The sequence below is a fragment of the Gymnoscopelus braueri genome, assembly GCF_963280865.1.
Source record: "Gymnoscopelus braueri genome assembly, chromosome: 8".
Lineage (NCBI taxonomy): Eukaryota > Metazoa > Chordata > Actinopteri > Myctophiformes > Myctophidae > Gymnoscopelus > Gymnoscopelus braueri.
The window spans coordinates 10,711,163-10,727,964 of record NC_137609.1 but is presented as its reverse complement, the minus strand read 5'-3'; the positions used below and the strand labels follow the sequence as shown (position 1 = coordinate 10,727,964).

General features: G+C 49.5%; 1 protein-coding gene across 1 annotated transcript; it reads right to left on the bottom strand.

Moving 5' to 3' along the window:
* Positions 1 to 360: 360 nt before the first annotated feature.
* Positions 361 to 2,372, bottom strand: flrt1a (fibronectin leucine rich transmembrane protein 1a; the record flags this gene model as incomplete). The annotated part of the gene is made up of 1 exon (XM_080435286.1): positions 361 to 2,372. Exon 1 carries the CDS (start codon positions 2,332 to 2,334, stop codon positions 361 to 363), a length of 1,974 nt encoding a protein of 657 aa, XP_080291412.1. The 5' UTR covers positions 2,335 to 2,372.
* Positions 2,373 to 16,802: the final 14,430 nt, after the last annotated feature.

The window sequence follows — 16,802 nt, the reverse complement described above, 5'->3', positions numbered from 1 at the left end:
GGAAAGGACGAGGGAGAAAAAAAGTACACAGATCATTACTAAGGAGGTGAAAAAAAATCACCTGGGCCATCGGCTCCTGCTGCCTGTGTACAGCAAACTGTGTTCTGGCAATTAATCAAAATAGATTTGAGTGCAGTGAACAGCAGGTTATTTGGAATGGGAGACCAGAAGTAGAAGAAGGCACAAAGGGGTGCTTCAGAAGAGCCCATGCCAAGGAAAAATTGTGCATCTAAAACAGTTTATCAATGACAGTATGAATAGGTACTCTTTCTCCGGACTGCGCCCCGCGCCAGTGTAATAACTGGATGGGGGGGGCGCACTACAAATACCGAACCTATGAACCTATGAGGATCAGGTACATCATGTGTAACAGTAATCTATATCTGGGATTCCTCCTTCTCTATAGCCTCGGTTAGTGCCATAACCGGCATTAGAGACTTGGCTGCCACCTTTGTACAGGCCAGTGCCGTTGGAGGGGAAAATAGTTTGAATGATGTAATCTTCACGCAGAGGCTTAGGCTGCAGCGGCGGCGGGCACGCAGCCATAGGTGTCATCTGGAGCCCAGGCCCTCGGATCTCCAGGATCGTGGTGTCCTTCTTGGTGCCCGATTCGATGTAGTCATCGTAGGTCTTGCTTTTGCGGGCGCTGTTGCGTTTGTAGTGGTCGCGGGAGGACAAGTGTCCCGTCCTGTGGCCGTACCAGCACAAGATGGCGATTATAAAAGCCAAGGAGACGATGGCCGTGGCCCCGCCGATGATCCCCGCGAGGGGCAGCGTCGACATCTGCTGTGAATTTTGGTCCTCCGCCTGGCTTCCGTCCACGGAGCCGAGCTCCGAAGTCTCGGCTTTAGCACACACCAGAGCCTCGTCGGAGTCGGGGTCTCCAGACATGGTCCTGCCTTTGTTCCCGGAGCTCGCGGGTAGGGGCACCATGCAGATGATGTAGCTGGAGTGAGGGTGCAGGGAGGTGAGCAGGTACTCTCGGCGGTCGCCTCTTACCAGCGTTTCCGTGATGGAGCCCATGGCGTTGCTGGTACCCAGTCGGAGCCAACTGAGCCTGAAAGAGGAGGTGGGTTGCGCGACACTCCAGGTAATCCGAATGCTGTCGTGCGAGAGCGGCTTCACGTTGATCGCCATGTTCTTCCCCACGCCACTGCTCCCTAAGGTGTAGTCCAGGCCGGAGTCGGGGATCCCGAGGCCCGGTCTCTTGGAGCGGAGGGTGAAGAGCGAGCCCTGTGGAGGGGAGAGGGTAGTCGAGCTGTCCGCCGCCCCAGCACCTCCGCCCACTCGGTCTCTGCCCCGTACCACCTCGCACTCCTCCATCTGGCTCGCCAGGTCTTTCAGAGCCATGTCTCGTACCTTCTCAGGCCCATGGCAGGTGAGCCCCCGAACGGTGATGGCACTGCCTCGAGCGTGCAGCCAGTCGTACAGCCAGCGCAGATTGCAGCCGCAGTGCCAGGGGTTGCCCCGCACCAACAGCTGTCCGAGATTGTCGAGGTCTCGGAACAGCCCGCGGGGCAGGGTGGTGAGGTTGTTGCCCGACAGGTCCAGCCGCTGCAGCCTGCGCATGCCGTCCAGCGACCCGCGGGGCATGTGGGTGAGGTCGTTGTCCTGCAAGGACAGACGCTGCAGGTGGGCGGTGGGGAGGTTTACGGGAGGAGTCTGGAGCGAATTTCGCACGAGGGACAGCTCGGTCAGGTTGGAGAGGCGGGAGAACGTGTCGTCGGCGATGCGCTGGTTGGCCAGGAGGTTCCCGTCCAGCACGAGACTCCGGAGCGAGGAGAGGCCGCGGAAGGCGTGGGTTGGGATGGTGGAGATACGATTGTCGTCGAGGCGGAGCTCCTCCAACGAGGCGGGGAGTCCCGAGGGGATGCTGGAGAGGTGGTTGCGTGAGAGGAAGAGCAGGCGGAGGCGCGGGTTGTCCACAAACGCATGGTCCTCAATGCTGACGGTGGAAATAGAGTTGTCGTCCAAGTGGAGTTTCTCCAGCAGCGGCATTCGGGCCAGCGCGGTGCGGGGAATGGTGCGGATGTTGTTGTCCTGCAAATGCAGCTCTCTGAGCGAGGGCGGAAGGTGTCTGGGGAACTCGTCCAGCTCGTTGTCGTAGAGGTAGACCACGTGGACGGCGAGGTGGTGCTCCAAGGAGGTGGGCAGGCCTGGGTTGTTTATGTGGTTGTTTTGCAGGTAGAGGACCGAGGCAGAAGGCGGAAGGGGCGGGATGGAGCTCAGGCCACGGTCGTTACAGTAGATGAAGTCCTCGTCACACCGGCACACCGAGGGACAGACGACATCCCCGATGTGTCCTTGTAGCGTGGCCGTGGCGAACAGCAGCATGTGGGCCCACAGTGTCAATCGAAAGGAAAACAGGCCGAGCCAAGACCACCGTTCGACCACAACCACAGGTGCCATGATGCTGATGAAGAATAACTACTGTTCCTTCTTTTACGGGTCCCCTTCAAACCTTTAGATCAGAACGAGGAGCTGAAATCCTGGCACCTCCACCCTGAGAAGAAAAGAAAAGAAAGAGGTGTAAAAGTTAGATTTTCAGCACAAGTACACAGTCAAAATAGATCAGGTCATTATTCCATCTTAAAATAAGGTTTTGCTCGAGTGCAGTTTCTCAATTTAACTTCAGCAGTTTCCAGAGAGAGGAGGAAAAGTGTTATTTTGGGGCTTGGAGATTAGATGTTTCGGAAAAAGCTGACAACCCTGAACCTTCACACCCCACTTTCAAGTAGAGGGACTACAGGGACATGAGCCTCATGTGCTGCGATGTCTTTTTTTAATTTTGCATTAATGCTTCCAATGCTTTCATCCTCGTTACAACCTCTGCAGACTAGTAATCAAAGTTAAAAAGCTTCTCGTGCTATTTATTGTCATCTCAAATTTGTTTTACTTTTATGAATAATGGCAGTTAGGTTTCAATGCCTCAACTGAATAAAACATGATGCAGATCAACCTTATCTATCAGTGCAGAGGCTCGGGGTATTTTGAAAGCCACTTTGTTATCTTGCGGATACAAATTCATAAATGTTTCACCTCTGCTTTTTAATCATCAATCATTTGTAGGTTTTATCTCTTTGCACAGCCACTAAAACTAAAGCAAACAAGCACGTAATTCATGGTAAGCTGTGACCACCTTTACGTTTGCGCTTGAACATTTACACACAATATTTACAATATGTGTGTGTGTGTGTGTGTGTGTGTGTGTGTGTGTGTGTGTGTGTGTGTGTGTGTGTGTGTGTGTGTGTGTGCGCGCGTGTGCGTGTGCGTGTGTGTGTGTGTGTGTGTGAGTGTGTGTGTGTGTGTGTGTGCTGAATATCCTGTGAAGAGCAGGTTGTTTCAGACATCTTGTCTGGGTTAACAACCTCTCCCTCCTCCAGGATCTTGCATTAAAAAATACATTATCTCTTCATCAGACTTCCAACCTCAGCCTCTTTATATCTTAATATAACCCCAGGATTAATTTAACCTTTCGGCATGCTGGTGGAGATAATGTGAATGTCACTCTTATTATCACCATTAATCAGCTTGTCACGCATTATTGTTTCGCAGACTCAACTCATTTGCCTCGTCTTAACCTCTCCTTGTCTGTTACAGATGTGTGTCGATGACCATTTCACGGCCAGCCTCATTTATAAAAGGGTCCTTTATAGTCTATGCCTGCAATCGAATTGAAGCAAATACATCAATTTAACATCATTACCCCTGGGATCCCTATTTTGGGCAAATTGCACCTTTTCTTTTTACATTTGCAAACAATATAAAGAATAGCAGATCTACAAGCTCACAATGCATTCAACTGCATTATTACAGCAGAGAAACCTACCTACCATTAGTAAAAAATTTAATTATAAATATATTTTTCATTTTATTTTTGGCACGCAGTTCATTGAACTGAAGTTGAATTCAACTGAACATTTGAACATTAATGTAATAAACTGATTTGTAATAGTATGTATCACGTTGTGGTATACATACACGTATATTATTCAAATGAAAAGGATTTAGAAACTCTGTAAACTGCAAACCTGTGTGTGTGTGTGTGTGTGTGTGTGTGTGTGTGTGTGTGTGTGTGTGTGTGTGTGTGTGTGTGTGTGTGTGTGTGTGTGTGTATACAGGGCTAAATGTGCAATCCGTAACTTTCATGTTCTACACAGAAATTGACGACATTTTTACTGTTGAGCTGAAACGGAGAGCACGTTTGGGACGGCCAGTCATTACCATTTGAGTTTCATACAACAACCACTGCAGCTGTGTTGCTTACAGTATATTGTATTAACATGCTCTACCATACAGATTGGTTAAAATAACAGAGGTTAATAAAGTACTTCTAATAACGTATTTGTTTTTTTAAATGTGTTTTATAAAGATTTTATTTTATTATAATTTTTTTGCATGGATATGAGTGTGAATTAACGTGTGCTTCTGTGCGATGCAGAGAAGATTTAAGTATGAAGGAGTACTGAAGATCAGGGGGCTCATCCAATGAGTCTGTCAGACATGGGGGTATCTGGGTCAGTCCTATGAAAGGCTGGATGAAAGCAAAGTGAGACTGATGTGGTTCAGGGGGCCAGGTAGGGGATTAGTGGGTCATATCAAGGTGTGATGCTGTGGATTAAGCAGGTGTTAGAAAGAACGACAGATAGATTAACTTTGAGCGTATTTGAGGCTCCTTTTTATTTGCACTCTGGTTACTCATTGGCTTCGGGACTGTATATTATCCCAATGGCTTCAAAACCAACTGCATACAGTTGCACTTTCACTGCATCCCTACACGATAAAATCCTCCGTGAGAGCATGCTGTTATGACCCTGAGGTCATAATGTATGTTATGCCTGTATGTTTTAATCTTCTGTAGGTTTGTGTATGCCTCTGTGTGGTTGGTGTGTGTGTGTGTGTGTGTGTGTGTGTGTGTGTGTGTGTGTGTCTATGAGAGTGCTGGGCTGCAGGTGTGCCTGGCTGATTGAACAGGGAGCTGATTGGTTACAGCCTTGGGAGAGGAACGTTTCACACATTAACCGCCAAGAACGTAGTCCTACGGTCCGTTAAATCCAACTGTTAAGCGCCGAGACCGTAGCCCTACGGTCCACGGTCTTTTCGCGCTATTCACTTCCGGGTTCACTTTCGGAATTTTTTTGATCCACTTCCGTTTCCGGTTTGATGACCGGAAATAGAATTATTTGGGATCCGGTTTTGACGATCACGCCCGCTCCCATTCTACAGACGAAACTGAAACTCAATTCAGTCAGATAACTCACGAATATTTTGAATCAATATTTATTTGAATGTGAATACAAGTGTGATATAATAATTTATCTTGGCGTTCAGGCTCTGCAACCTAATTTTCTCCCTGCTCAACATAATCATACAGCCATCATTAACCATTAAGAGCAGGGAGATAGATAACATAACATAACATCCCCCATGGGGAACAGAACCAATAGCAGAGCCCACTGGTGGTGCTGGGGTGGTGGTGGGAGAAACAGTTGCATACCAACAGACCAGGGGACAAATGACAGCAGAATGAACAGAGACTTGAGGTGAGCTTAAATAACCCGCTGATTGGTCAGCTGATGTCACGTCAGCTATGACGTATGGTCTGAGTAATAGTATTGTAGTAGTCGCCGTAAGCGCCTGCATAACCGCAGTGTGTAACCTCTCGAGTGTATACTGCCTGAACTAACTCGCAGGCTACGTATCATTTCTCTTCCTGTAGTTTTTTCTCCTCGCATTTCACTGTTTAACGTAATCCGCTCTAACTACAACATGGATGCCCCGTTTGACACGCGATCTTCACTGGGAGATACAGGGAGATCTCGCGGATGTAAACAGACCGTGTAGAGCTCAATCTTAAGGATTTTAACAAGATCTATGGCGACATGAAAAAAACAAAAAAACAACAAAAACACCTTGGCACTGGTGAGTACATTATGAGATTAACCTCTGGCGGTCGATGTGTTAAAAGGCCTGGTTTTCACAGCTCCTGTGGGCTCTCCTCTCTTCAGTTCAGTTCAGTGGGTAGTCTTTATTGAAGAAATGCCACCCCTTTCACATTGGCCTGTTGTAGCGCCACCATCAGGTCTAATTTAGCAAAACAAATGTTTGGACGAAAATGCCTCAAATCATGAATCCAGTGTCCGATTGAAAGGTCTAAGATGAAATGACACCCTTTTCATATATTTCCCTATTATAGCGCCACCAGGAGGCCACAATAACCTACCTGACCTGGCGGAGACCTGTGCTCCGAGGAGCACTTTTTCTAGTTTTCATCTGAGTTTCTCCTGTGTTTTGATTATGTGTTAGTTATGTGTTTTGATTTGGTAGGTAAGTTCAGGTTAGGTTTCTTTGGTTTATTGTTTTGATGTAACGCCCACCCTGGAGTTACTGGCTTTTTAATAAAAACCCATAAAAAGGCTGCAAACCCTTGTTTGCTGGTGGTTCTTGGGAGCTGGAGAGAGGGGAGTCTCACTTTTGGTGTGTTGCGCCTGAAGGTTCCCCAAGGCCGGGGCGTAACACATGCATGCATTCATAATAACTAATAACTAAATGGACCCAGAAGCAGAATGGTTCATTTGGTCACATTTGTTAGAAACTATGCAGGTTTTTAAATGGAGAGATTTAACACCTTTTTGTTTTCAAACTATCAGAATTAGCCATTTTTGTCATTTCTGTATACTTTTTTATTCTCTGACTGTGATGACCCTTTCGGTCTTTTTCAAGTATATGATATACTTCATATACTTGAAAAAGACCGAAAAGGTCGAAACGTCGTATCTGCTGTTTGTTTGAATAAAACCTTGGAGCATAAAACTGAGTTGCGAGCCCTATCTTTGTTTCATTATCACTGCTCACTAAAGCTCAGTACCAAAGGATGTGCGTTATTTGTTTTTCTGACTATTTTATGTCTGTGTATTCCTACATACATTCCTATATACTATGCCTATGTCCTTGTGTGTAATATGACAGATTCATGCAACAGTAATTGACAGACAGATGGGTTGCGGCTCCTGCTTTTTACAGACACCTGTACTCCATTAGGATAATTGAAGTATATGAAGGAATTTAAATACACTCCAACCTGATATACCCTTGAAGAAGGCCAAAAACACAAAGATGTGGTTCCTTTTGTTCAGCCTGAACGCTGGCTTTGAGTTAATTAAATGAAGAGCATTCAGCGCACCGCACCTGCGTGCAATCCACCAAACAAAAGTTAAAGCTGCAATCCGTAAGTTTCATGTCCTACAAGGCATTTTAAATTGGATCTCGCATGTTGGAGACCAAAATGTCTACCACACTGCTAAAACCGAGTCCCTGCTTGGCCAGAGGAAATACTGCGCTGTCCTAAGTGTCCTTCCCAACACCATGGTTTACATTTCAATGGAAGAGTAGGAAGAGTCCACCTCCAACCACTGCAGATATACGAGTTATATTGTATTACCATGCTCTGCCATACAGATTGATTAAGTACAATTTTACTCGAAAAAATAAGTTAATTAAATAAACAGCATTCGGGCATATACTTTAGTGCAATCCACTCCACAAACCAGTTCTTACCCACTGGGGTGTACTGTTTTATTTTTTTATATCTTTACTCTCCTTAAAGCCATCAAACCTTTCAAGGAAGTTGCAGAAGGCTGGTGATATACTTTTCCTTTTACAGCATGTAGCATTAAATTAAGAATTTTATGCATTATTAATGCGGCACTGAGGCAGGAGACATGCACTCTGAGATACTTCTACAATGACTATTACACTGCGCTGCATATTGCATACAAATCCATAGTGACAACATGTTTGTGTGTGTGTGTGTGTGTGTGTGTGTGTGTGTGTGTGTGTGTGTGTGTGTGTGTGTGTGTGTGTGTGTGTGTGTGTGTGTGTTTGTGCGCGCGTGTGTGCGTGTGCGCGCGCGTGTGCGTGTGCGCGCGCGTGTGTGTGTGTGTGTGTGTGTGTGTGAGAGCCTATGCCTGGAAAGTATATGCATGTATGTGTGCGCACGTGTCAGCCCAAGTGCGATCAAATTGCAAACATTGTCTCTTATAGCCCACATATATGGCTGCTGTCTGTTGCAGTTATCTGTATTCAAAGGGACCCAATAGATGAGGCAGTGGATGTGGGGTACAGATGCAGGGCCGGGCATGGGGGGGTGGGGGCGTGGAAATGGGCTAGCCAGACAGACAGCCGCCTCAGGCAAAGCACAGCAACACACAACAGCTCTACACTGTCCAATACTGGAACCCAAGCAAGGAGGAACTGGATCAATTTACATGGATAGATAGAGACAGATTAGGGGGGGAGGGGGAGAGAGAGAGAGAGAGAGAGGGAGAGAGAGAGAGAGAGAGAGAGAGAGAGAGAGAGAGAGAGAGAGACGGGAACACATTGACTGTTGCCTCCCTCATAAAAAAGAATCCTCCACATAAAGATAAGAAACCAGATTCAGGGATGACCAGAGAGGGTGCCAATATATCAGGAAATCCACTTTACTGTCAGTAGCGAGGGGATAATTGTGGCACCCGGCTTATCTTACACGCCATGTCTACGAATGTTATTATAGACGTGCTGTAGGCATTGGGAGACGAGGTCAGGGTGATGCAAAACAGAGAAGGCCGTGATGGAAATAAATGGAGGGCTCTGAGATGAGAACCAAAACAAACAAAAAAAAGCCCGGAATACCATGCCCTATTTACCCCCTTTTCCACCATTGTACATGGGGACTGAATTGATGTCTTGTTTGGGTGCATACTCTTTCAGGTCAGTAACTGAAAGAGACTGTCTGGGCGGTAATGTGCTTTTCATGCCAGCAAATGATAGAGAATGTGTTCAACTTCAATCCCCAACACAATCCAAAACAGAGTTCACAATATTCATTTAGAAAAAAACATATAAAACAAGCTACAAAGCACAGAAATGTCACAATTCAAAATGTATTAAAACACTCTCAATCAGGTTCTGTAAAGTGATTTGAAAATGTAAGAATAACGCCCAAAAAATCATGATCTGTATCTGTATTTTGTTGATGCAATGTTATTTTCAGGAAAATTTGCCAGCCAATAGACATTTTAGTTTGCCAATGGTGAAATACGTATTTTTAGATACATAGATTTTGATGCGTTCGTACACATTCTGCACTAAATAAATAAATGTAAATCTGTTTCAAAATAATCTATGGGAAACTGTAACAGAGAGTGGGTACACTGGCAATTTCCGAGATCCGAGATGTGCATGAGATGTACATGTATGTGTGTTTAATCACTAATTAATGTGTGTGTGTGTGTGTGTGTGTGTGTGTGTGTGTGTGTGTGTGTGTGTGTGTGTGTGTGTGTGTGTGTGTGTGTGTGTGTCTGCGAGCGTTCGTGAGTGTGTATGTGTGTGACATGTGTGTGTGCACGTGCTTGTACAGTATGCAGGTCACGAGGCATGCAGGTTAAGTGACGTGACATAGAGCTCTATAGCACTAACGCGCTCCACCTGGGATTTCTACACAGCATCTGCCTTGTCATTTATCTACTTGCCCATCCCCTCTGTTGCTGTTGCACTGTAATATCCCCAGTGTCAATTTAACTCTGAATGTCTGAACATTGACCTTACGGTCCATTTTCACATTAGAGAGTTAAACTAACACTCAGACTTTTAGAGTTTAAGGCTCTGGGACTTGTATTAGTTATTTTTTCCCTCCATGTCTCTTCCACAAGAATCCCAGATAAAAATTAAATCCCCACGTCCCTAAGTATTAATGTTGGAAGCCGAAAGGCTTCTGGCCTTAAAATTCAGCAGGCTCAGGCTGAGCACAAAGGTGGAAATAAACAAACATATGACATGAATATATGAATATAAATCCATACTATAGAGTAGGTGTCTGATATGAGTGGGTGGGTTACTTAAAAACTCAGGGTTACGGATGTAACCCCGGTTTCTTTAGAATTCGGAGTAACATACTCACTATGGGATATCAGCGCCCCCTGGCGTTGATGCAGAGCTACATACCATAAACTCCCGGGCCATTCATTGACTGAGAAGGGTATGTCACGTGTCCGGTAGACCGGAAGAGGTATAAAACCTCTTGCGTGACGTGGCTCATCCTCTTTAACACGCTCTCTGCATGCAGATGCACACAAACAGGGGTGTTAGGTGAGTATGTTACTCCGAATTCTAAAGAAACCGGGGTTACATCCGTAACCCTGAGTTTCTTGTCTAATTCTCCGTAACATACTCACTATGGGATACATAAACCCCCCTGGGGCTTATAGCCATACCGAATCTCAGGTCCGCACGCCCCCTAGCCATAAGGCCCCGTCCCCATGGACGTGACCTTCGGCCTCACGGGCGCCCCAGCCCTCCGGGCCGGGGTGCGGTATATAATTGAAAGAAAAGGACCCTGACAGACCAAGTCTGCCTATTCATCTAATGAACAGACACAAGTCTGACCCATAAGTGAAAACAAGGAAACAGGGCCTCCTCCCCTGGAAACCTACCAACGGTGGTTCCGAGGGGACTCAAGAGAAGGAAGGTAGAGAAGGGAAAAAAGGTGGGTTACACAAAAGACCTGCCTAACCTCCCCTACCCTAACTAGAGACAGCCGCTATGTCCAGTACAGCGTGCGCCACTGACGCCGCTGCCACATCCAGGCTGTAGAAGGCCGCAAAAGTCGATGGAGACGACCAGTTTGCGGCCGCGCACACCTCCTGGACCGACATTTCCCTGGAGAGGGCCCAGGAAGTAGCCACGCCTCTAGTAGAGTGAGCCTTCAGTCCTTCTGGAACTGGAGCGCCACTACTGACGTAGGCCAGCCTAATGGCATCCAAACTCCATCTAGAAAGCGTCGCCTTAGTCACTGCCTTCCTCCGACCATCTGGGCCGAAGGAGACAAAAAGTTGCGACGACGACCGGCCGACCGCCGTCCTCTGGCAGTAGAGCTTCAACGCCCTCACTGGGCAGAGACAGTGCAGCCGCCTATCCTCTGCAGAAGCGAAAGGAGGCGGATGAAAAACTATCAGCTCAACCGGTGTCTGGGTCACCATTCCGTTCTTGGGAACAAACGCCATGTTGGGCTTAACCAAACCCTGCTGTCGTCTCCCAAGAACCTCATGCACTCCGAACTTACTGAGAGCGCATGTATGTCGCTGACCCGTGTAGCTGTAGTGAAAACAACCACAAGAACCGTTTCGAGACTAACGATCTCCAGATCCATAGAGTGAAAAGGCTCGAACGGTGGGAGGCAAAGCGCCCCCAGCACCACCGCCAGGTCCCAGGCCGGGAACAGAGGCCTAGAGACCGGCCTGGCCCGCCTGGCACCGTTCATAAAACAACGCACCAGCGGATGTCGGCCAACCGTCATGTCATCGAAACCCACGTGACAAGCGGAAATGGCCGCCTGGTACACCTTAACCGTCGAGAAAACCAGACCTTGGTTCAATTTGTCCTGCAAGAACATGAGGATGCTGCGTACCGAGGCCCGGAAGGCCTCAACCGGCGGTGACTGACTCAGACACCATGACACGAACAGGTTCCACCTGTCGTCGTACGCAGACCTCGTGGAAAGGGCCCTCGCCCCCTGGATGGTAGCTACCACCTCAGGGGGCAGGCCATAAGAAGTCAAGGTCTCCCCCTCACGGGCCAAGCCCACCGGTCTAGGTCCTGAGGTTGCTTGTGGAAAATCCCGACCCCTGCCTGCCGTAGCAGATCTCTGATCGGGGGGAGGGCCCAGGGCTCGTTGTAGAGGAGAGGATTATTCCTAACCTCCACGCGCCCCACGCCAGTGCCACCAGTGGCACTGACAGTCCGTGGAGTCTGACCCTCTCCACGTTGAGAGGACCAACTCCAGTGACAGGAATGCATAAAGCAGTTCAGTCGGCCAACCTGGCCCAGATCTGGCTTGTTATCTCCGGAGGAGAGGCCAATCTGCGTACCAAAAAATGCCCCTGGACAACAGAGTCGCTCCGCTGTTCAGGAGGCCCGGTACCTGTGAGGCTCTGGTTGACGTAAGGCGCGCGTCGCACCACAGCGTCAGATCGCCAGCTAGCCTGTCCAACACTGGAGAGGCCAGGCCTCCCTGCTTTTTGGCATAGCACACGGTCGTGGTGTTGTCGGTTCTGACCAGGACATGACAACCTCGAAACCCGAGCCTTGCAAAGTCTGACCGTCAGAAGAAGACCGTCATCAGCTCCAGGTAGTTGATGTGGGCCGTCTGTAGACTGGGACCCCACACCCCCCTGGCCGAGCGGCTCTCGTGGACGGCACCCCTCCTGTGAGGCTGGCGTCCGTGGTAATGACCTTCCGCGAGACCACAGCGCCCATTCTGACCCCTCGGACAGAAGGGCTGCATCTGACCACGATCTAAGCGTGTCCACGCACCGTGGGGATACCCGGACCTTCCGATAACCTCAGGTGGACGGGGCTCCAAGAGCCCACATCCACCTCCGGGGAAAAAAGGTCACATGTGGGGCTTGTCCAAACGAAACAGGTGTAAGGCCGAAGTCATGAGACCCGTCGCCTGCACGCATAGCCTGTATGTGACTTGTCGCCTCACGCGAGAAGACCATAGGCCGAAAAGCTGTCTATCCCGCCCGGGACAGACGCGCCGTGAGCCTGGTCTAGCCCAGCGAGATCCCCTATGAAGGTGGTCCGCTGAGACGGGACCAAGACGCTCGACGGACGGTGACGGTGAAAAACCCCGCGACGTCAAGTGGGGAAACGGTCACGTCGGTGTGCCGCGCCACCTCCTGACCGTGGTGGATAGAAAGGAACGTGGAAACAAGCATTGAAAACAATGCTGGTCCACCCGTCTCCTTAACGCACCGTCCGCAAAGAGGGTCACACACCAGTACAACCACAGTGTGTTGTTGTTGATCAGGGGAGCTGACCAGTACAACCACAGTGTGTCACTGATGTACTGAAAAAACCCTATACACACAGTGTACCACTGAAGTACAGGGATAGTAAACAGTTCCGGACTGCAAACTCCCCAACAAGCTGCCCCAGCAAGCGAGTTAGTATAGGGGCTCTGATGTCACGCGGACAACGCACACGTTTCCAACTGGACCGGTGATGTCGCCACGTGATCCAGCGGCCCCGCACATGCGGGGCCGTTAGAGACCGTGGAAGGGTAGCGGTGGTAGGTGGCCACCGTGGTGTTGCTTTAGCGGGGCTGGCTATGCGCTGCACCAAAAAACAACACTGCAATGTGTTGTTGTTAGTGAGGCCAGTTAGCCGCCAATCGAAGCAACAGTAGCCTGACTGGAGGTTATGCAAACCTAGCAACTAACAAGCTAGTCAAGGCTAAATCACCATGAGCCAAGAAACGTTGAAATCCGTTTCCAAGGGAACCGTTTCTTTGTGTGTGCGTTGCCATGGGGACCAAAGACGCTACTACTGGTGCTAGCAGCGCTAACCCTGTGTGCGTTGCCATGGGGACCAGTGACGCTGCCACAGCCGCCAGCGGCGCTAACCCTGAGGTGACCGCTCGAGGCAGTAGAGGCACTAACGGTCCGTCCCGAGGACCCGGCGGGGTCACGTGACTGGTCACAAGGACCTTGCCTGACGTCAGCATCCGGTTTGTCCGCCAGCGCAGCCTGTCTGTTTCCATGGAAACCAACGGCGCTGTCACTCTGACAAACGGGGCCGTCCGAAATAAGCCTACCTTGGCCGTCGCCCTCTCGTCTGAGCCCAAAGGCTCCGGACGGAGCGTCGACAAAGTCGTCCTCCCCGTAGGGAGTGCTTTGTCGCTCGTTAGTGGCGAACGAGGCCTGTAGTCCGTGAGGCGGTACGGCAAAGGGGGCATCTGTCCCTCCAAAATGGCGGAGACAGAGGTCCGCTCTTTGACCCAAGCATTTATTGAGACCCTTCAGATTCAGAAAGGGTCGTACCCCCCCCCCCCCTTCTTTTCCACCAGAAAATATTACGAATAGAAAACCAGTTGGTTCCGATTCATAGATAGTTCTCTGACTATGTTACTCTGAATTCTAAGGAAACCGGGGTTACAACGTAACCCAGAGTTTCTTGACAAATTCTTCGTAACATACTCACTATGGAGAGAGAGAGAACCCCCTCTCTCAGAGACATGGTTGCCTTATCCTCCGCATGAGAGGACAGACGGGGCCGTGTGTGTGGCCCTCGTTTAGTAGCGCTGGTAAGCCCTGGCCAACGGAGGACTCGGAGGAGTCACGTGATTGGCCACGGGAAAAAACCCCGGCGTCAGAATTAAGCCCAAAGATATATACAGTGAAAACTAGATCACACCACTGGATATATATATCTATGAGTAATCCTACCTTGGCCGTCGCCAGAGTGTAGAAAAGAGAGTAACGTCACGCTTTGATCTCGCCGCAAAGCGGGCCTCTATGGGCTATAGTTCCAACATTGGAACTATCTCATTGACGTAGACAGAGCACTTCCGCCTTCCATTCTCACGATGGGATCGACGCTACTGTCATTACTCTCTCCCTAACTTACTCTGGCCGCCGCCATCTTGTCTAAGCCCAAAGGCTCTGCACGGAGTGTGGACAAACCTCTAGGAGGTGCTTTGTCGCCCTCCAGCGGCGAACGTGAGGCGGTACGGCCAAGGGGTCATGTCTGACCGAAGTACTTCCGGTTCACAGTGGTGCGTGAGCACTTCCTGTGGGACGGAAGGCAAAAACCGGCGTGACCCCATTCCACTGGCGCATTTGCGCCCTCTGGCGGACAGGGGTGATGTGGGTTTTTATATTACCTTCATATGATCCAAAAACATGCACAGATGTTATCCAACAATGTCTAGAACACCGGGACTCGGGTGTCCTAGACAGTGTGGGCTTATGTAATTGAGAACGTTGATACATTTACATTACATGCACAGATATTATCCCATCAATGTCTGGGATACCGGAATTCAGGCATCACAGACATTATGGGCTTATATACAGAGAGCATTGGAGCAGAGAAGCCCGCGGTAGGGGACTCCACTGCTCCGCTGCTCTCAAGCCACGTGAAAGAACGAGATCGTTTGTAACATGTAACACATTTATTTCTTTGGCAGAAAAAAATGTGTACTTTTAAACACACATTCGTTTTCATTAAACATGGCCTTCTGGCAGTCGAGGAGCCGTCCATCTTGTCCATCGAGGCCTGTAAAGCCACGGTCCTCTTCCCCAGCACGGCCGGGGGGGAGGGGGGGGCTGAACCGGTCTGTGCACCGGTGAGAGTCTGCTAATGTGCTAATGTGCTTTATGTACTTGGAACATGAGTATGAAACAAGAGCAGGCACAGAAACAGTAAACAGCATGAACGTTTTAACATATTCTTATGACAAAAACAACATGTGTCCCAATGGCGCCCGATGAGCCTGTCCAAGGTCTTCAGAAGCCCCCGAGGTTTGCTCGATACACAGAGTGAGAAGGCTAACAAGCTGGTGTTATCCTAGCGAGGCAAGCTAGGCTAGGACAACGCTGTTAATAACCTGTTGCATGGGTGTTAAGCCAACAAAAACACTGCCTGACTAAGGCGACGTTAACCTAGCGAAGCAGCTAACGTAGCTAGTCTGGGCTAACTCACTCACGAGCTTCTGCCTCGTTCTCCCCTCGCCTATGCTGCCGTCGCCGGAGCCCCTTCGTTGACTCCTGGCGACGCACCGCTGGCCCGGTACGCTTGCTGTGGCAGCGGAGTAGACGGCTGGGAAGAGGGGGAGGAAGTGCCGCTAGGTAGTTGCACCCGGGTGGTTCCCCCAGACACGGTGCTAGCGGCTGCTGCAGTGCTGCGTAGCACGGCTTGTGTAGCAGCCTGGAGGTGCTGCGAGCGGGGGCTAACGCCGCTCGCAGCCGGGACTGCCGGAGGGCCCATTGTGGACTGTGAGCGCACGTGGTGGGCCCCACCACCCACGTTCCCTGGGCCGGTGTCCATGCGGGGTGTTGCTGGATCCGCGACGACCGGGGACGAGACGTCGCTGCTTCCCGCAGCCAGGGCGCTGCCCTGGCTAAGCGGCTATCGAGGTGCAGCGTGGAGAACAGAGCGCAGTCCTCGCAGCGTCCCGGTGCATCTTGGAAATGCCTCGGCCCTGTAGAGACCGAGGCACGAGATGCAGAAACCATGAGGGTCATCCCCGGCGATCATCAAGCGGCAGAGCAGCAATACGCAGGGACGTGGAACCTCCATCTCGAGCTAACCTGTTAGCTTTCAGCCGCAAGGCTAAGAGCGCGGAAAACTCAAAGGAGGAAAACTTGCTTTAGCAGTAAAAGAAAGAAAGAGAAGATAGCCGCGGGAGCGGAAATAATAAAACTTTTATTTTTTAATAGGAGGAAAACCCGTTGGTTAGTACAAGTACCACCGAGTGGGCTAAAGCTGGTTTCTGTCCTGATCAAAGTTACGTTTGTTATTATTAAGGTATGTCTTGAGCTGTTGCATCTGCCATGCAGAGAAGCGAAAGGGGATGAGCCACGTCACGCAAGAGGTTTTATACCTCTTCCGGTCTACCGGACACGTGACATACCCTTCTCAGCCAATGAATGGCCCGGGAGTTTATGGTATGTAGCTCTGCATCAACGCCAGGGGGCGCTGATATCCCATAGTGAGTATGTTACGGAGAATTAGACAAGAAACTGTGAGCAATCTGTTACAAATTACTGACCTAACTAATAGATTCTACTCCATGCTGTAATTTATTCACCATTATCACCTCCTAATGAAATGGTGACTCATCATTTCATGTTTTGTACAATCACGTTTTCATGTGCAATTTAGAGAGAGGAAGCAATAACTGCATGCACTCATTAAGATGGGTTGCGTTGGGACAGATAACAGCAAAAAACTAACAAATAGACGAACGACAAGGTCCC